This window comes from Pleuronectes platessa, chromosome 21 (genome assembly GCF_947347685.1).
Source record: "Pleuronectes platessa chromosome 21, fPlePla1.1, whole genome shotgun sequence".
Lineage (NCBI taxonomy): Eukaryota > Metazoa > Chordata > Actinopteri > Pleuronectiformes > Pleuronectidae > Pleuronectes > Pleuronectes platessa.
Genome location: NC_070646.1, coordinates 18,059,945 through 18,081,082, shown reverse-complemented (window position 1 = coordinate 18,081,082; position 21,138 = coordinate 18,059,945). Strand labels below are relative to the sequence as shown.

General features: G+C 40.8%; 1 protein-coding gene across 1 annotated transcript; it reads right to left on the bottom strand.

Annotated features, from left to right (window-relative positions):
• Positions 1-757: 757 nt before the first annotated feature.
• On the bottom strand, positions 758-19,433 carry adgra1a (adhesion G protein-coupled receptor A1a). Its single transcript, XM_053413888.1, has 6 exons — positions 19,403-19,433; positions 11,973-12,100; positions 10,747-10,870; positions 8,418-8,569; positions 7,282-7,377; positions 758-7,201 (listed from the first exon to the last, which is right to left on the bottom strand). Exons 1-6 carry the CDS (start codon positions 19,403-19,405, stop codon positions 5,716-5,718), a joined length of 1,989 nt encoding a protein of 662 aa, XP_053269863.1. The 5' UTR covers positions 19,406-19,433; the 3' UTR covers positions 758-5,715.
• Positions 19,434-21,138: the final 1,705 nt, after the last annotated feature.

Below are 21,138 nucleotides of genomic sequence, written 5' to 3'. Positions count from 1 at the left end.
AGTTATTACTGCAGGAAAGGAATGTCGCTGCCTATCCACGAATTCATGTCAATGCAAATCATTTGTTTAAGGCAAAAAAGAGTCGGGATTACTCTCATAGCACCGTGTTAAATATACTGATACAATCATAAGCACTCCCACCTGGTGCTGGTGTTGACATTTTCAATTTATAACCAAGACCAACACCTTTCCATAACTCCAGTAAATCTCCTTAACAAACCCATAAGATTTTTTATTACTCTTTAGTTTCTATGGGTGGATAGTGAAAAACAACAAAATATGTTGTCTTTAAATATTGTTTACAGGTATGTTAATAACCGACAGTTTCTTAGATTTATACATATGATGGAGTTGACAGCCACGCTTAATGTCTTTGAGGCTGTATGGGGGGGCTTCAGGCTAAATGTTAACACATCTGAGTTTAGTAGGTTATATATTGATTGTGCTCAGTCATCCCGTTCATAGTATCTCCAGGAGTTTTACCTTATTGTACATTTGCATCTGGACTTGCTTGAGTTTCTTAAAAATCTGCTTCTAAAAATATAACAAATATTCACATATTAAATCTACAAATTTTACGTTTGTCATTTTGTTAATCATTTAAATGATAATCATGTTATATAATGTCGTGTTTAATTTTGTATTCATAATTATGACCAGGTATGAGGTCCAATAAACTGGAAATAATACTATACAATATTCACGATGAATCGTTTCAACGTCAGTAGTAAGGTCCTTTAAACAATGACTCATGCTGTGTATCACAGTAAATCTTTATTTCGAGTGCAGACAACACACAGTGCTCATATTGGCACTCCCTTTGTCTCACAAGGTGTCCACTTGTTTCTTTACATTGTTGAAATCCACAATAGCAAGTGAGAAATAAAAAAATGCCACATTAAAATGGTTTCATGCTTGGACAGTATCCTTCAGTATCAGTTGAATGCTGAAAGGTGATCTCTGTCCATGGGTTTAAAGCTGTCGCAACACTGGGACACAACAACACATCACATGTACACAGTCATCAACTTCAGGCTGAAAGTTAGTGTCGTTTGATGTATCACGCCTGTGATACATCAAACTGGGATATGTTGACATAAAAGTGACCATCTGTGTTTAATCTACAATATATGACAGGGTGACATCCCTCTTTGAATTGAATAGTGTCCCTTTGAAGGCCTAAGTTTGGCCTAAATGTAGAATAAAATGTAAGGATGAGTTTAACTGAGTGAAATTAAAAATATGTTGCTAAATACCATGAACCAGAGAGGTGTTTCAGTAAAAAGGTCCAGAAGAGCATCTTTTAATGTGGCGAGTCTGAATTAAGTTAAGCTAAAAACCAGAATCTCAAAATCTCAAGGATCAAGCTTTATGAAATAAACAAACCAAAAGTATTCCCCAAGCTTTTTGTAGAGCTGCATCTGTATGATACCGATGTACTGTGTCTCACATCAGTGCCTGCAAGGGGATGTTTTTCGATTTTTATATATACATATATAAATATATATGTATATTATATTAATATGATTATGATATAATTTATTATCTCTGTATGCTGAAATGTCTCATTATTTGCTTGGATATGAAACAAATATGAAACCATACATATCAGGGATTTGATGAAGTTAGTTCCATAGTCATCACCTGAGGTAAACCCATGACAGCCGAAGCAACCTGAAGTCACTGACGACATGCCAATGACAGCCTAATGTAAAAAAACTAAATAAGACTTCACGTTTTGTTGTGAGAGTATTGCTGCAATCAAGAATGAACTCCACAGGATGAAGTAGTTTTACAAAGCCAGATCTGAGCTTATGTAATTCTCTATATTCATGTCTGGTTTAACAACTGTTTTGTTTTCCTGTTTCCAGTGTCTATGCTAAGCTAGGTTTATCAGCTCCGCCGGCTGTAGTTTACATATTTGCTTCACTTAGACTTATTAAAGTGGCAATAGACAACCCACTAACCTTTTCTCAAAGAACGGAGCAGCTACCAACAACACAGGGACTAAAAACAATCAACGTTAGTTTGCAAAGATGAGGGAATAAAAAAGCACGGTTTTGTATAGAGTAAAAGTACTTCATGCAAATACATGTAACTAGAGCAGGGGTTGGCACTGGGGTGGAGGGTTTGAGAGGTAATTTTTATACAAGGGCTGGCAGGAAACACTACTCTCCCAATTGGAGACTATCACGATACTTGTGTAATTATTCAATGTGTATTATTAGTTTTACTTTACAATTCTTCACGTATTGGGATTCATTAATATGATTTACTGCAATTTTGTTTGACGCAAGGAGAAAATGCAAACTGAAAATGACAAGACCTGCACTGGCGAGATCTTGATAGTAAATACTTGTTCATATAAATATCCACAGACAGAAATGTTATGATTATGTCCACTTACAAGATTGCCACGATAAAGGCAGCGTAAACCACCCAGCTGCATGAACAAGCAGGCAGCTGTTGTTAATATATAAGTGAAATCCTCTTCCTGTTTTGGTTGAGCAATGGGAGACATACTTCCTTTTTGTACAAGTGCATCAAGCATCCATTTTTGCAGCGAAATTTCAGCCAGAATTGCATAGTGAAAGTGAGGTTTATGGGGAACCTATCTAAATGCTATTGGTGTAATTGTTCTACAGCCAATACATTGTGCTATCAACATTTACTGCATGATGATAATTTGAAGCACTTTAAACTATTTAATGAAACACAAAATGATCGAGTAATCGAGGCTCAACACCTCTGAAACACCTCTCTGAAGAAAATGATTCATGTTTGTGGAACAACTTGAGGGGGTTGCTGATGACCTTCTGAAACCTGAGTTCAAGTTCATATGATGCTACAATGTTAAGAGTGGGCTGTGTGGAGTTTTTCATCACAGTGAAAACTGGCACATAATTTGGCACGGTACAAAGTTTGTGCTTTGTAGCACATTGCACTTTTCTTTTGACTGTTATCTCACCACGTGAAGGTGACTATATTACATACTAGTGCAATATTTGTCAGACAAGAGTCTATTTGGCAGCATACATAAAGTGTCTCCATAGAAAATGTACATACACTTCATAAATTAATTGTTATCAATATATTTGTCAATGTAAAATTCAGCAAGGTGGATCAATAATAACAAATATATACAGCACAAACACACTACATCTGTATTTACCTACTCATGCACTGCACACATAAAAACACACATGCTCACACGGATTCAAATCTGTTTCACATATGTCAATCATATTCAGAATTATATTGTGTCTGTTGGCATCAGAAACATAACATTAACAAATATAGATCTTTTTAAAGGGGCAATGTATGAAAACTGGCAAATTCATAATCCATACCAGTGATGGGCAGCATGTTTGCAGAAGGTTGGAGTGTCCACTCCTGTTGTAGAAAGCAGGACAATGCAATCTCTGATCTCTACTCCCTACCCCCCTTCTGCTGTGCCATTATCAGACTGACCATAGGACACAGCCTACTGGGACAAATCCCAGTGGTCCAATGCATCAGTGGGCTGATGGAACTTTAAAAAAAAATGAACATGGTACTCTCTGTACCATGTTCCAAGACTGAGACAGTCCAATCACACCCAAGATTCAACTCTCTTACAGTGCAGATGTTAACAGGAATACATTTAATACACCACTACACATCGACACAATTCATAGACGTCTTTGACAAAACATCAAAACTGTTTCAAACTGTTATAATCGTAGTCAATTTTTCACTCTTTAGAATGGGACCTGTTATGCTAATTTCCTAGTATGGCATTGTCAAGCCAATTTGCTTTTGCAAATGGTTCTGGAACATCAGTTCATTTTCAATTTCCAAGAGGTGTTATCCACAGGCACAGACCAAAATGCTTCAAGATGCAGTCAGATAGACCCCCGTGGTTTTGACTTTGGCAGCCACCATAATTAATTTATATTCATAAAAAAATTGTTAACACTTACTTTAATGACACAAAATATTTCTTCATTGTAGAGCTGTGTGCAGTGCTCTTTGCCCAACTCTCTCTTTCTCTCTCACCTTGCTGGTGGCCTGTCAATAATCCATATCGTTTTTACTAGCCTCTGCAGGCAGGCAGAATTTGGCGTAACACTGGAACATACTGCTTTCACTGTGCATTCACTTCTCAACAGGCTGAACCGCCCTCGCTATGCATCAGGTGCATATGATAGCATACTGCACAATCATCCCTACTATCTTAAAGATCTCATGGAAATGTTGATTCAGGGAAACATTTGTTCATGATTTGGGAAAAACCTGATTTCGTAAATTAACCTGATGCAATGAAACATGCATGCTGGCCTTCAATGCTCTCCAGATGGTTTGTTTTTTACTATTCCTGATGACAGAGACTAACAGACTGTTCAATTTCTTCAATCTGCCATTGACTGTTTGGGTTGATGGAAATGATCAGATTTGATTTAATCCTTCAGGTAAATAAAAGAAGTTTGCTGAGGTCTAGAAGTTGAAGTGCGATTTGGACCACTGGGGGTGCTTCATTTATCTGACACGCAGATTATTCCAGCTCAGTGACTGACATCCACGTTACTATAGCAATGACACCGGATCACAAAAACACTTTGACAAGATAGTGGCAATGCCATGCATCCAGAGGAGCTGCAAATGACTCCCTCACGTACTCACAGATGAAAACACACCTTGCTAATGTCTTTTACATGTTTCATCTCAGTGAAATACTTCCACCGCCTCAAAGTACAGCATCCACCTTTTCCAATTTAATTTGGACGTCCATCTGGTCTCTCTGATATTCCACACATTTTATGGGCTAAACATAGGCAGAATGAGCTGTGGTTAGTGCAGATGATGTGACTGAGAGATGTCTGCTCTTCACAAAAAAGGTCAGATTTTGTCTCACAGGGATTATCGTAACATATCCTTACCTCACTGATACATTGGCCACATTTAATATGGACTTCCAACACTGTTACACTAAATATAACACAATAAGGAAGAGCATTATAGATCGTTTTTAATCAAAAATAATTAGATATTACCCCTTTAAAACAGATCTATCCAAGTATTTAAAGGTGCAATCAGTGACACTTCCTCTTTGCATAATACTGACCATTTTCTAAATCAGGTCTAATTTCCTCATGGTCCATTCAGATCAGCTCTTGCTGTCCTTGGGTCACTCTTGGGTGGGATCCCTTTTTCTTTGGATTGGGTCCACGTGAAGACCTCTATATGTAAGTATATGTGCAGCATTTGAAAGATGATGGAAGCTTCATAATTTCCCACTTGCTTGCAAAGGGGTGCATGAATCGTTGAAGACTTGAGAGAATATTTATTTAAGTGAAAGAAGTTAAGATCTTCACAGGTCCAAAGCATTCCCAAGCAACTGAGATGAACTGATCCCATTAACAGACATTGCAAACTAAGCTTTCCCCCTACACAAGCTGTAAAATACTGACTGCAACCTTAAACTGCATGAAGCATAAAATATATTCATTGTTAATTCTTTTTGTTTCTCATTTTTGAATAGTCCTTATAAAACTGACTTATAACACACAAAGTTTGTCATAAAGGGTTCTGAAATATCATCAGGATATGAGGCCTCGCTGAAAATTCCACCTGTAGTTTAAGGGCAAAGCTGAAGGCAGTGACACTCACTTAACACTGAGGGAGTAGTTTGACTCGAGGGCTGTTGAGGGGTCTGACATGCACAAGTGTAAGAAACTATACGGTGGTTTCATTCTTCCAAGGGCCAGTCCGTATGTTTCTTGTGACGTCTGAACCAAACAGGCTGTCTTCCTGCAGGCTCCTGTTACGGGCAATGGTGCCTCGTAGGCTGATGGTGGCATGCTGCCGAGGCAGTGTATTCCTTGGGAAACCTTTCTGGTCCTCCTCTACACAGAGTTTATCCTTTTCTTTGTCTGCTGTCTTTGGCATACAGCTGTAAGCTTCAGGGCCTGGCTGATACTGCAAGGTGAAAGGATCAGGCTTTTCACAGCAGCTTGTGTCGGAAGAATGATCAGCTGAGCTGTACATGCGCCACTGGCAGGCGTGGACCCCATGAGAAGGCAGGAGGAGGCTGTGACAGGAACTCATGCTGTCATGCAAGTTGTGTGGGTGGTTGTGGCAGGAAGTCATTGAGTCTTGAACACTATGGCAGGAGGTCTGGCGTTGCAAGCTGTGGCAGGAAAGCTGCTGTTTATCCAAGTGAGGGCTTGGGCAGGGAAGCTGGATATCTGGATGTTGGCTGTTGGAAACCAGTGGCGAGCCTTCAAGGTGATGTGCAGGGCTCTCTAGGTGGGAGCTTTGAACACTCTCATCCATACTGACAGAAGTCATGTGAGAACGGTAGTCCTGGAGGCATGGGCGTGGGAGGTTGAATGAGCATGACTTTGTTCTATCGATAAGGCAGCTCTGAAGGGGCAGAACGGGACGAGGCAGCTCATCAAGGAGTAACTGGGGACGTGGTGAAGGCATTGGCTCAGGTAGAGGTGAGAGTGAGCCTGTGGTAACAGGACTCATTACAGCCACGCAGCATGGACCTGTGTGGTTGAGTGAGGGGAGCTGGGGAGGTGGTGGCATTGTGTGGTAAGAACTTTGCATAAAGTGAGGGGAGGGCTGCTTGCCCGTACAGGGGGAGTTTAGGTGGCAGTGGGGCTGATGGAGCCCCTGCCTCTGGCTCTGTCCTCCCCCATTCCTTTCCTCTGTCTTGGACTTGGATGGGCAACAAGCCCACCAGCGGTGCCACACGTCATCACGTTTGGCACAGTGCTGTATTAGAAGAAAAAGTCCAAGGGTGACACAAAAAGCCCCATACAGGCAGCTGAATATCATATCCAGGAAATGTCCCATTGATACAGCCAATCCCCCTAAAGCCCAGGTAGACAGGAACAGAAAGAGGGTGAAGGCTGTGGCTCGGAGTTGAGATTTAAAAGAGTGCTCATTGGCCAGCACTGAAACACCTGTAGCAAATGGTGGACAGTCCACAGCAAGGCCCGATGCTCCACCAGTATCTATGTGGCAGTGATGATTTGACTCACTGGACGATAACTGCTGCTGCTCCTCCCTCAGAACTCGCAGCTCGTACCTCCTCTCCGGATGGCGTTTGAGCTGGATGTAGGTGCACAAGAAGTACACAGACATGACCAAGACCAGAAGAGACATGGGGGCATAGAAACTTCCCAGGCTTGGTTCCCATGCCATCCAACAACTGAAAAATACACACAGAGGTATTAATCATTGATTTCATTCAACCATACATGTGATTGCTTAGAAATAATGAGAACTTACTACAAAGCACCATCCCTGCTGCCATAGTTATCCATACTGAATGCTGCTGTAACTCCAACAATTATGAGAGGGATTCCATCACTGACAAGATAAAATCTGAAAAAAAGTGAAAGTACAAATGCTGATTTGAGAATTTTGTTAGTAAAATCCAACTGACTCAAAGGACAGTATCTCATCAACTAAATGACAAGACTAATGATACCGATGATATATCAGCATATTAATCTGTTTTTATATAAAATTTGAACTCATTGATATCACCATAGACCTTCCCCAGTTGATTACTTACATCAATAATATATACATATGTGGTAATTTGCATACATTTACCATACAGAAATCTCAGCACTAGATAAAACCATCAACATCCCTGCAGAGGACTGAAGCTCTGCAACATTAGGGTTCTTGACCACCACACCGACCCTACTTGTCCAGTTCTCCCGTTTGTCTGCACAGTCAACTCTAGAATGAGTCCTGCTCGTTCTAAACCTCTTCTATTGCACAGTTATTGGGGCCATTGTTTGGAAACACTCAGAGCTTTGAAAAATGGTTTTGTAGCTTTGTCCTGATCTAAACCTGGCAACAGCTTGATCACAGAGTTCATTGGACTCATGGTTTGTTTTTTACCCTGACATACAGCATGTGGAACCTTGCATACACAGGTGTGTGTATTTCAAAACGATGTCAGTTCACCACAGTCACGTCAGTCATCTGACATTAATTGATTGCCCTCACAGACCTTCACACTCACATAGTGCACTGAGAACAGTCGACTGGTGCATACAGGGTAAGCAAGTAGGAGAATCATGAGGCTGAGTATTGTCAACAGTTTTTGCAAGTCAGCAATTCTGCAGAGGTACTGAAGGATGAGAGGAATAAGAACCACTTGGCTTGAAGCTCCACATTTTTCATTCCGAGAAACAGCCGAAAATATTGCAAAAGATACAAATACATCCAAGGGCAAAAGCATCACTGCTCTAATCCTCTCCCCCCGCAACACAGTTTCAAACATTGCTATTACTTCAAGCTCTCAAAAACAATAATGTTTGACAATAAGAGAAGAAATTACAATTAATTTACACACGTATTAGTCATTTAATCAAAAAGCATATAAGCTTTACTATCTCAAGGCTTACCTGAAGACGGTTGGTTTGGTGCGAGTCTTGGCCGGCCCATTCCTGTCCTGAGCCCGAAGTGGGTCTTTGCACACATCTTTACAGATGTTCCTAGCTGTAAATGTCAGCCACAGCATGGTAGACAAAGAAGCATAGTGGAGCACAATGCCAACCTAACACAGATAAAGAGCAACATGAATTGATTGTAGCGTATAAATAAATTAGTGTTTTGTACATACAACTGAGATAGCCCACAAATTTAGATCTATCCTACTATTTTGTCCCAGTTTGGGTTCTGAAGGCAGATGCCCTCTACATTTAAGGTTGGATTTAAAACGTTTCTCTTTGATTAAGCTTATAATATAAAGTATAACTCAGGTGAGTCCTGAAACATCACTTAGTTATGCTGCTATAGACCTAGACTGCTCGGGCAAATCCCATGGTGCAATGAGCACTTTATATTACCTCACATAGACAACAATTTAATTTCCAGTTCATTTAAATATGCATGTTCCTCACAGGATGACCAAATACATGCAATACTAATATTCCCATCTACCCTGCTGCTCTTTGTATTGAGTGAAAATGTTCAAATTGACTAAATTGACCTTTCTGCTTCCCATGCTGGTAAGACATTGTGACTTTTCATAGACGGAAAGGCAGAAGCTCTACTCATAACATTAACAATAATCAGGTTTGTTAATTTGATCCTCAGTTGTGAGGATCATCCTGAGATAAAGCCTTCAAATGCCTCCACGATCACATTGCTGTCTGAATTCTGCCCTGAGACTTTTACAGAATGTCAATGCAAGTGACCTAGTAACCTTTGTCATTTTACCAATCAAACAATAACTATAATCTCCTTCTGCTGGACCGTGGCACCGGCATTACAGAGAGACCTCCAGAAAAAAACAAAGTGCGTACTTTCTTACATTAACACTGGTACTGGTTTCATTGTAAAATAGCCTAGTCTTGTTTGTATGATAATTTGTTGTTGTAACCAGTTATTTATTCCTCTTCGTGTCATCAACTGGAATCCCTTCATCATCTACTAAATCTTGGGCCTGGCAAGAGAGGCCGGACCCAACCTAGCTGACGGGCAGATGGTAGGTCAGGTAGTCAGATGACTGTAGATGCTGCTGATACTGGATGCTAAATGGAACTTTATTGTTAATTCACTGGTCTCTGAACGACTATATTGTCTCCTCATTGTAAAGCAATATTTCAAAGCAGACATGCTGCACGCCCGCATTCCAACATCAGGGTCTTGTGTGTGAGAGTTATACTAAGCCACTCCCATTAAAGTGTATAAATCCCTCTTATTTTGGCAAACAGTTGTGATCGATGTTCTTGTTGCAATATTTTTTTTTTACAAGAACAACAAGGAAATTATGTTTCCCAAGCCATCCTCTGCCAATATAGTACTCTAATAAAGTTGCCTTCATTACATTATTATTTAATTGTTGTAGTAAATCTTGTTTTAAAATAATTACACTTGAAATTCAAACACTATCCATTTCATTAGATTCACATTCTTCTGTTTATTTTCATTATCAATTCAAATCCCAAGATTTATGGTCAATCTTTTCTATGAGACTAAGTTGAATTTCCTGTTCACAACAACAGTGTTTTCCCACAACACTCCAGCTTCATACTTGATTTCTCATCTCACTCTCAGCAAGAATAACACTTGAAAAAATGTCCTTAATTTGGTAATTTATCAAATAGCATAGACTTTGAACTTAATTTCCAAATGAAAACATAACATCAAAATTAGAGAGAAACCCTATAGTTCCCACAAGGACCAAGCACTTTGGCCAACATGGAGAGAACAAACTCCCTCTTTAAGTGAAAGAAAGCTCTAGCAGAACCAGACTCAATCTGCAAATGTATCCAGTTAAAGGGTACATTTTATAAAAATGATATCTCCCAAACATCAATTTTAGCATTGCCAAAGTGTGCATGTCAGGCTGCTGCTGTTAGCATTCAGCTGAAACCACTTTGCACTATTACAGCCTCACAGAGCTGCATCATGGCATAGCAAGAACCAATTGACAGTATTACGGGGGTGAATAACTTTTAAAAATAATGCCATGTGTATTTGAACCAGAGGAAATGTAACATCCAAACAGCCACACAATAGTGTAAAGCAAGCCTCAAACTCAACCACATTTAACTTGCTGAACAGTGAACACGTCACTCCTCAAACCAGGCGGCACATTGTGTGAAGCCCATTGGACTCAGAAGTGACTGGAAGTGCTCGATCAACAGCTCTCTCAGGACCATCACATTGTACAGAAACATAAAAAATATCACCACACTAATGTAGTCGAGAAGACACAATACTTACAATCTGACACACGAAAGGCAGGTTGACCTGATTGATGCCGCCGGCAAAAACTCCAAACGTTAGTCCCGTGTGAAAGAGGAAGTTGAGGAGTATGTGCCAGCCATTTCTGCTGATGCGGATGACACTGCAAAGATGTTGGGTGCATGAAGTGAGAGAATAAGAATAGAGTTGTGCTGAAATGTAACATTGTGTCATCTTTCACACTGAGAAGTACTCCAGAGTAAAACTGTGCAGCTGTATTTGGAAAGAATTCAGAAACATTTAATAATGTAAATAATTTCTGAAATATATTTCTGAAATTCTGAATTAAAACTGCATTGATAAGATGGCATGATAATGTTATTAAAGTCCATGTTAGGTACGCATTTAGCTTCTACTCTAGCACAATTTTCAATAATTTGTAGTATTTTGACCAAATCATTCACCAGTTCAGTCAAACGTTTAGAAAATAATTCAAGGGTAAATGGACTTAATCTATTTAGTGCTTTTACCGTTTTAGTCACACACACAAACACACTTTCATACAGTGCACTTCTCTATCAATCATACAGTCACACACTCTTGGCACGGCCATCAGGGGCAATTCAGGGATCATTGTCTTGTCTTTATTTGACATGTGGACAGGAAGATCGAACCCCTGACCTTCTGATAAATGAACAACCTGTTCTACATGGTGAGATCAATACAAACCGGTACACGAACACACCTCCTTCTTTCCTCAACATGTTGGACTTGTTTGTTTATGCACAAAAGTAATTGTTTATTGACTGAAAAAAGAGAGAAATTTAAATCCTGCCTATTTCTAAGCCAAAGTAGATAAATCTGTCCATCCACCAATAACCCCATCAACATACATATTGGCATGTGACTACTGTATTAAGACAGTTTTAAGAAGGTTTCTTCTTTCTTTCTTTTTCAGCAGGTCTCAAATACTTCTTTGGTACAAATTGTTCATTCCAGTAAGCTCTTTATCTGGTGTTCCTTCCCTCCCTATGACATGTAAGGAAACTACCTGCTTCATCCAAGGTCATTTCTCTCACTCTAAGTGGGTAATAATGACTTTGTTTCTTATCGGCTCTCAACTCTCTGACAGGGAGCTGTGCATAGCTCTGGGCCGATCCTTTGGCCCAGAGCATGTCCTTAATAAATAAACAAAGAAAATTTTGTTGTTTGCGTGTTTTCAGATTACCCCCACGTAACAATTGTTCTACAAATGTCCTTCTTACCTATGGTGGACGATATAGGTCATAATGGAGACAAGCAGACAGAGCAGCATGACTGCAGTGCAGGCATACACCACTGGATGTAGGTAATCCCCAGGGTATGGTGGGAAGGACAACACTCTCTTCAAATCCTGCAGGTTGACACAAGTTTACAAAAAGAAACAATGAAGAATAGTATATCATTATTGCTTACAATGATTGATTAGAGCCACAAGAATCATTATGCTCTTGTTAAGTAACAAAACATTAGAGGATGATCTGAACGATAAGTGCAAAGATCTGTCTCATGGTGCTGAGGTGGTATTGACCAATAAACCAGTGGACAAGCCTGTTAGACGACGTGGGACGTATACAACAGTCAAACTGGCACTGTCCATAGTTCAACAATACACCACGTCAGAAGTTTGCTGATTGACATGTTGTGTTTCATTTGTTCATTTTCCTTTTAGTCCTACAATGAAAAAAGTAAAATTAAGCAAATTGTTTCTCAGAAATTATTCACCAGCATCACAATAATCAAAGATTCCTTTTTTAAAACCATTAATAGAACCCTGCCCCTGCTCCCCAGCTAGCCATATTAAATTCTGACTGTGAAAATATTATACCTACTATCACATTCTCCAGTAAGTTTCTCTTTCTGACCTCATCGAAACTGTGTCACACATGCGTTCTTCTTCCAACCCTCTTAACATCCTACCCACATCACTCCTAAAAGTGATCGGTGCTATTCGCCGCAGCCTTCTCAAAATTATGAATTGGTCTCTTTCCTCTGTCTGTGTCCCTGGTCACTTTAAGAAACAGGGCATTCTGCTTTTAATGAAAAATATAAATTTGGATCAATCACTCCTACAAAATTACAGGCCCGTTTCCAAACCCTGTTCATATCCCAAATTCTTCAGAAGGCGGTACTAATCCAACTTTTAGTTGTGTGTGATAGTAATAGCATTTTCAATAAATTCTGTCAGAATTTTTGCAAAAAAGAAAAAAGACAGATGCAGCTCTCCTTCAGTTTACAAATGATTTATTGACGTCTGCCACTGCTGGTGATTGCTGTCTTATTGCTCCTTGACCTCGGTGTTGCATTTGATGGTTCATTTCAATCTCAGACGGAGAATTGTATGTTTACAATGAAACCATGTCTTATCCTCAGCTCCACTGATGTGTGGGGTGCCACAAGGTACTATCATTAGGAAACAAATCTACCCGTATTTCAAGCCAGACAATTTCAGTAGCTGCAGCATCTTAACAGAGTGCCTACCTGCCATTAAAAAATGGATGTCATTTAACTTCCTTTGGCTAAATTAAAACAAAACAGAAATAATGATCTTTGGTCAAGATTAACTAGCAGTTTGACAGAGCTTAAAGATGATGGTGACTCAACTACCTGGTCTCTCTCACCTCTACCTCCCCCCTCTCTTCTCTAACCTCTTTGCCACCCAACTCTCCTCTTTTCCTAGTTTTTCTCAGATCACCCAACCTGGTCGAGGCAGACGGCCGCCCACAAAGAGACTGTTTCTGCCAGAGGTTTCTTCCAGTTAATGAGGGATTTTTTTTCTCCACAGTCACCAAAGTGCTGTCCATTGTGGGAACTGTTGGTCCTCTCTATGATTTTTAAGGTCTCGACCTTAATATGTTATGATTTGGTTGAATTGAATTAAATTGAATACCTTTTATTTGTATTCATTCATTTTTTTTGCCATATATATTGTGAAGCACAACCTTGTTTGGATAAGTTCAATACAAATAAAGTTATTATTATTCTTATTATTATAATGACAAAAATAATTCTTAAGAAGATCCGAAGCATTATTACTGGCCAGGAGAACCTGCACCAGTAACCTTTATGTGCACATCAGAGTCCGAACGCATTATATGTAACTAAGATGTTTTAAAAAACAAAGATTGGTGTCTCACACGTAACATTATATTCCATGTCACTTAGCTGACACTTTTATCCAAAGCGACTATGAGGGGCCATTCAGGGTTCAGCATCTTGCCCAAGGACACTTCAGCGGGGGGCTGGGATTAGAGCCACCGACCCTCTGGTTGGATGAAGACTGCTCTGTCACTCAAACAAATAAAAAGCACTGGAGGGACGATGCATGCCCTTCATGAGCTGTACAATGTGATGTATATCGACCAACAATAGGGAACCTATAATTCTGAAAAAGGAAATGCATATAGTCTGAAACTGGTGACAGAGGCCTTTGACTGATCTGATCCAAAAGTTGATCAACTGGAGATACAGTCCCAAGTAATATACAAAATTAAATTAGGAAAAAATCAGCCAATGCCTTTTAATTCTGTAGACACACACACACACACACACTCTCTCTCTCTCTCACACACACACACACACACGCACACCAACACACACACACATACACACACGCAAACCCAAATTTGCTACACAGAGAGGATTTCAGCCAAGTTTTTCAGTCATTTGATGGAATAGATTCAGTCCTATTTTCATTAGTCCAGCTGTCCGCACTGCATACAGTAACAGCCCAAAAAACGAATGGACACACACAGTATTTTTCGACTTCGAGTCTCTATCCCTGTATTTTACTTCTAGTGACTATGCATCCAAAATGCTGCTGACCTACCACTCAATGCTGTGCCTGAATGCATCCTGTGTAACAGTGATGGAGCAGGAGCACGCTTGCTGGTGCTCTGCTAACATGCAGCTCACGTTATGCATACCCCTGTGTATGTCACAGGTCACACTCTGCAAGAAAATACAATTGCCCAGAGTTATCTGATCATGCGAATGCATGCAAATTGTAAACATCAGAGTCTCTCTCTCTCTCTCCACAAATAAAGCAAACAAATTGTATGTATTTGAAGTCAGGCTAACTATCTTTATACTCTATCTTAAGTACTTAATGCATTTACACGGTACTAATATTTATCTTCACATTCGCGTTCAGCAGCAAAGTGCATTTCCAAAGATATTGAATAATCTTATTCACTGAATCTACAGCTTCTGATACTAACACCAACATGCTGCACTAAGCAAAGAGTTAGACGAGTGCATATAAGAGAAAAGAGTAATGTTCCCTCTGTGCATACAGACAGAATTGCTGCAACAATGCTGCCATGCACCATTGAGATTTGAGCATCCAGCCTCAATCATGCTCGTTACAATGACTTCATGAAGCCTGGAGACTTGCTGCTGGAGGCTGGAATGTGCTGTATGTTTCCAAAAGCCTGCACAATTACTCAAGCCTCTTTCAGTATGAGAGCATTAATGAAATCTCTTGACATGACACCAGGGTTTAGAAACCTAAACTGACTCACTAAGAAAATGTAGCCCCTGTGCGTGTATTATCTTTGCTCAACTCGAAATATTACCAACAATACACATTATTGTTGTATTGTTATTATATAATAATTATCATAATATTATGCGACTTTAACAACATTTGAAGATACTTCCGATAGGTTTAGGAATAGAGAAAGTAAATAAAAATAAATGAATAGAGATATAAAATGGTCTAATCCTATTATCAGTTTAAAGAGGTGGGTTGTGAGTCATGTTTTGATTGTGGGCAGGTCAGTCCAGTCTCGCGTTTGACAGAGGGAGCATCTTCTAATACTTAAAAATGAAGAAGTGGCAGTTAGATGAAATTATCTGCATATCTGCCTTCAAAAATATCCAGGCGTGAACAAACACACTATCTTAACTAATAACACAAAATCCTTGAGCCCCTCGGTCGACAGAAGCCCACTTCAGTCAGATGTGTGTTGGTGTGTGTGTGTCCAAGAAGGAGCTCAGAGAAACAGCTTAAGGCCCAAAGGAATCACTGGAGCTGTTTGACATCTATGTTCACGAGCCAATAGACTCTATATATAGATCGAAGAGATGGCAGCGCTGCAAAAGTGAAGCAAATGTGTTTTGATTGACCCCTGGTGGCTGGGTGCGTGGAAAATCATCAAATTTGTATCGTGAATAATTTGTCTTTCACCTCTGGATATAAAGAGGACAGGGAGACTTTCAAGGAACCTTGTGTCCATGACAGTACCTTACAGAGGAAGAATCCACATTCATCAAAGTAAAACCCTGGATAATCCATAACAACACAACAGGGAAAATGTTTGTAGGATCATCAAACCAAGGTTTAATTGTTTGACGATGCAGCAGAACATGTGGTGTAAAAGCAAAACTGTGCACCAACATGGAAACATCATACCATGGTTCGACTTAGAGCTTTCCTATTAAAATCAACACACAACCTTTCTTCTATTTGGTTTCAATTGTAAACTGTATTTGCTGTTACCTTTCGAATTTGTCTCTTGTGACATCATAAAAAGATCCCATCGCTTGAATGGCACTGCACGGCGGTGTTGGCAGTGTGTGAGTGATATAGATGAAAGTGCTGATCATAGATGCAGTGTATGAATGTGTGTGTGTGTGTGTGCGTGTGAATGGGTGTATGGCAAATCTGCACTGAGAAGAGCTTTGAGTGGTCATGAAGACTAAAGTTTGTGACCATAGACTACGAAGAACCCCCAGAGTCTTTGAAAGCATATATACAGTACATGCCTTTCACTATGAGGAATATATGTGTCATGTAATCAGGCCTAATACTGTCAAGAGTGAGAGTCACAAGACAACTACTGATCCAAAGAACACGCATGTATGTTATGTTTTGCGTGCAGAGGCAGCGTCTCACAGTCTTAGGAGGGAGTCGTGATGTTTGGATAAGCCGACAAATCACAAGAGACTGCTGTTCATCTCTGAGTGAAACAGACAGTCATCACTGTTTCTTTTATCCATGACCGCTCCACAACCTTTACCGCGAATTTACTATTGTCGTCATGGCAATGAAGGCCCCATATGCCTGCTGCCAGAGGGGGCTCCCATGAGTCGTATCCGGTGGAAGAAACAAACAACTTAACGGCTGTTTGAACAAAAATATTACCAGTGAGACTTTGACTTCTCTTCCAAATAATTTGGCTAATCTTTGTTTACAACGGGTCGTGTGAGACATTTTTCTTGCGAAGCCATATCGAAGAGTTATCTCCCAAATTGCTAAAACGTTCATTTTAATCTACACTTTTTAATCTACACATTTTAAAAATAAAAACTAAGCAATGTAAAATCCAGGAGGTCACTAAAAAATTACAGGTTTTTGAAATGTGTAACAGATCATCAGTGAATATGTGTTAATATTATGTCACTTCATACATTAACTGAGGCACCAACACATTAGCTGGGATCAAGTTCAGAGTCACACATGGGATCAGCCTCTGTGAAAGCAGAACAGGATCTTTTTTCTTTTTTCCAATTATCTGACTGGATCATTTCACTTCCTTATACTAGGACAACCATGCACGGCCGAGTGGTTTTCATCTGACATGGACAAGTCCGGTTTGAAGTAATGACAGTAATGAATGAAGAAGATGCGTTCATGTGTCTAACAGTGTATTTCTTTAAAAGACGAGGGTTCGAGAATTCAAGAAGTGGTCTACAAATACACTATTATCTATTTATGTTATATATAAAGGCACTTATATTCTTGCACCAAGCTCTGATGACCGAGCTGTGGAGGCAGGAATGTGGAGGAAGCTTAGAGAAAGTGACTCATACAGTATAAGTGATGTGCATCTCCAAGGCAGGTCAAGCATTCCCTCTGTGTTAAGAGGCAAAATGTGCCTTCAAACAACAGCCTCTCCTTCCTTTCACTGGGGCTCACTCTTGCATGTGCATAATTCAAGCTGAAGATTCCTGTGGAGGCAGGAATCAAGAGCCAACTTGGCTCAGTCTTTACGACAGTGTCAACTCGCTTTTCCTTTGTGTTCCAAGGCCTTGTATTTTAGAGACACTGTCATGTCTTCCTCCTCTCATCGCTCTCTCTCACTCTCCGGGACAGCATGCTCTCTCATCACGTTCCACTGAACAACCCATCTATTGGACCCAGCATGACTGATTAAATTCTATGCAGATCACATGAAATAAATAGAAAAAACAGGCGTGCACACGCAGCAGCCAAGATCTGTGCTCATCACGCTCACTTGTCCCAGCTGACCAACCATGCGCTGTGTCACGACGTAAGATTTTCTAATTAGCTTTCTTTGTTCTGAATTTGATGCACGGGCTTGCGTATAAACAAGACATTTCCATGGCATCGGAGCTTTTCATTAGCTCACATGTGTTACAGGGACTCCAGATAAAGTTTATTTCGAAAGATTGTCACACTTTCTTCTCTACATTTGATTTGTGAAAGGTAGAAACATCCATCGCTTGTCCAATCTGAGGTAGGTGAATCATGTCTTTCTGTCCTGCTGTCTATATTTGTGTTACACTGAACTGAGCACTCATGAGGACGCATGATCATGAGTGTTTGAAAAACAGGGATGTGATGAGGATGTATTGGCACTGGTCAGGGCATTCTTTCATTGACTGGCATCATACTACAATGCCTAATTTATACCTACTTTCAATTACGCCTCCTGTCAAATCACCAATACACTCATTTTTGACTCAGTCTTAACTAGAGCTCTTCATGGTCCAGACCTGTGGAACAACATACACTGACCGAACTCACAGTAATACTGATACCGATACATGATGAAAAAGATAATTACTCTGACTGCAAACTCAAACCTGCAACAAATCAGCCAATATTAACATTGCAGATACTGCATAACACAAAATAAAAACACGACATTAGTGAGTGTGTCACACTCATTTTAAACAAATCACCCAAACAGCAGCAGCAGTGGTGCTACCAGCTAAGTGCACCCAGGAAAACAAGACAAGAGAGCGGGCAACTGCCCCAGACCCTTCAAGGGACAGGATGCTCTATCACAGCTGATTGCTGGATGGTTTAGGGCCCTCAGACCCCCCCCCCCCCCCCCCCCCCCTGATAAGTATACACACATTCTGCAAACCTCCAGTTTGTAATGCAGGTTTTCTGTCAAAAAATTCCCAAGCCCCACGATTAAGGTGATGTTACTAGTTATTCTCACAGACTTAACAAGACCCAGTAAACTCTGTACAGTTGTTTCACATCTTTATAGAACTGTATTGAATTGATCCAAACATTGAGCCAAACCTGTATTATGACCTTATCTTGTGTTACAACATATAGAATCCAACCTGGGTGTTAAACTTCATATAACCAGTTGCTAATGCAGAGCCAGAGAAATGTCTGGGGCTGTGGACAGAGCAAATGTGTGATGGTGACTTTCAATTTAAGACTTCACTCCATCTACACAGAGTTGCAGTCTCTTAATGATGATGTCTGCACCTGACTGACAATCAGCTGAGACAACCTGCTGTTATGTAGCTCAAATTGTATTTCTATATTTTCTATTCTTGGTCTTATTAGTAAGTGGGTATGTCACTATGTAGCTGCACACGGACATGCAGCCATGGAAGCAATAAAACGCGTGATGGAATATGAATGAATATTATAATAACTTACCATGAGCCTTAGTGGAGTTACACTTGAGTTGCGAAGCCCTGGTCTCTCCCGGAGGCCCCTGCTGCCCCCCTACCCTGCGCCCTGCGGGTCCATGTACAGGTGCTCAGTCAGCCTGGTGCTCCGGAGTCCGGGTCTCCAGCGGTCCCGGTGCAGCTGAGGAGGATGTGATCACAGGAGGCCGGCGCTCTTCCTGCAGCTCGGCGGCGGCAGGAGCAGCAGTGACGGGCAGCCACGGCCTCCCGGTCCCGACTCCATCTCCACCCGGAGCTGGCGATAAGAAATCAGAGGTGGAGATCCATCTTCCGCTGCGGCGCCCTGACCCAGACTTCACATCTGTCTTCCAGCTGTGGAGGACACATGCGTGTGGGTGGTTGACACGATCACGGACAACAATATTTATTTTTGCAGAGGAGGGAGCAAACTGCCAGAGCTCCCGGCTCACCCGGTGTTTCTATCCAGCGGCGACGCACGCGTATCATTTCTCTATCAGCGGTAGTGACTGTGCGTGTGCGCCCTGGCTGTGCTTTTAATCAGGGGATGAGCAATTACTGCTCCGAGTATGTCCATCGCAGCAAAGCGGTGTGCGGATCAGACGCCAGATACAAATGTTCCGAGTGTGTGTGTGTTTGTGTGTGTGTGCACTCAGTTACCTGCTTCCTCTCCACAGCTGAGCGCGATCCAGAGCCTGCTCCGCTCCGCTCGATCCAGGTCAGTGGACACAGCGGCTGCGCTCCGGTTTCCACTACCGATGAGCCTCATGTTACGTAGTTGAGCCGGGGCGGGGAGATGCGGCTCGGCGGAGGCGGTGCGTGGGGCGGATCGTGCGGGAGCTGCAGGTTGGGGCAGCCATGGCAACGGTTCTTGTTACGAGCAAGTCGAGAAAAGGCAAATTGGCCAACTGTGTATTCAGAGTCACGGTTAATACACGATCAAGTCCCTGAGACTGCATGTCACACCTCAACACGGAGCAGATCATCAGGGAGAGAGCGTCGCTTCATGGGATCCAGTTCAGAGCCACGTGGGTGATCAGCCTCTCTGAGAGCAGAACTTTTTCTACTGATCTGACTGGACCATTTCATTCAATTCATTTTATTCAATTATCAGAGAGAAACATGACCCAGTGTCGTTTTGTTACATGGACAATGTCACTTCACGTCATCAGCTCAACCCTCCTACTATCGATGACGACTACTATCACAAACTAGGGCTGGATCATATGACCAAAAGTATATCAAATTAAACATTTAAATATCAGGCAACATCGATAATTATCATTATAAAGGTCACATTATAAGTTTGTTTTAAACTATACTCAGAACTTTCCTTCGAGATCAATAAAGTATCCATCCATCTATTCATCTATCTAACTATCTATCTATCTATGCAGTGCATTATGCACATTACCCATGCAGTATCACAGGTAATGTGCATTGATATTATATTATCCTGGTGTAAGTGCTATACTAATTTTATCCTTTAATCTTCCATGCAATATCTATTTAGTTACACCTGTTTTTTACATGATGAGTTGTTGGTCGACCTTTTATCTTTGTTTTCTTTTAACTGTTATTGTCTCTTTGTAACACTGAGAGGAGTCCCACTTAGAGTAAGTTTTTGTTGTTCTGATGTTCAATAACAATAAACGCTTGTCTGTCTGTCTGTCTGTCTGTCTGTCTGTCTGTCTGTCTGTCTGTCTGTCCATCTATCTATCTATCTATCATTCTGTATCTATATAT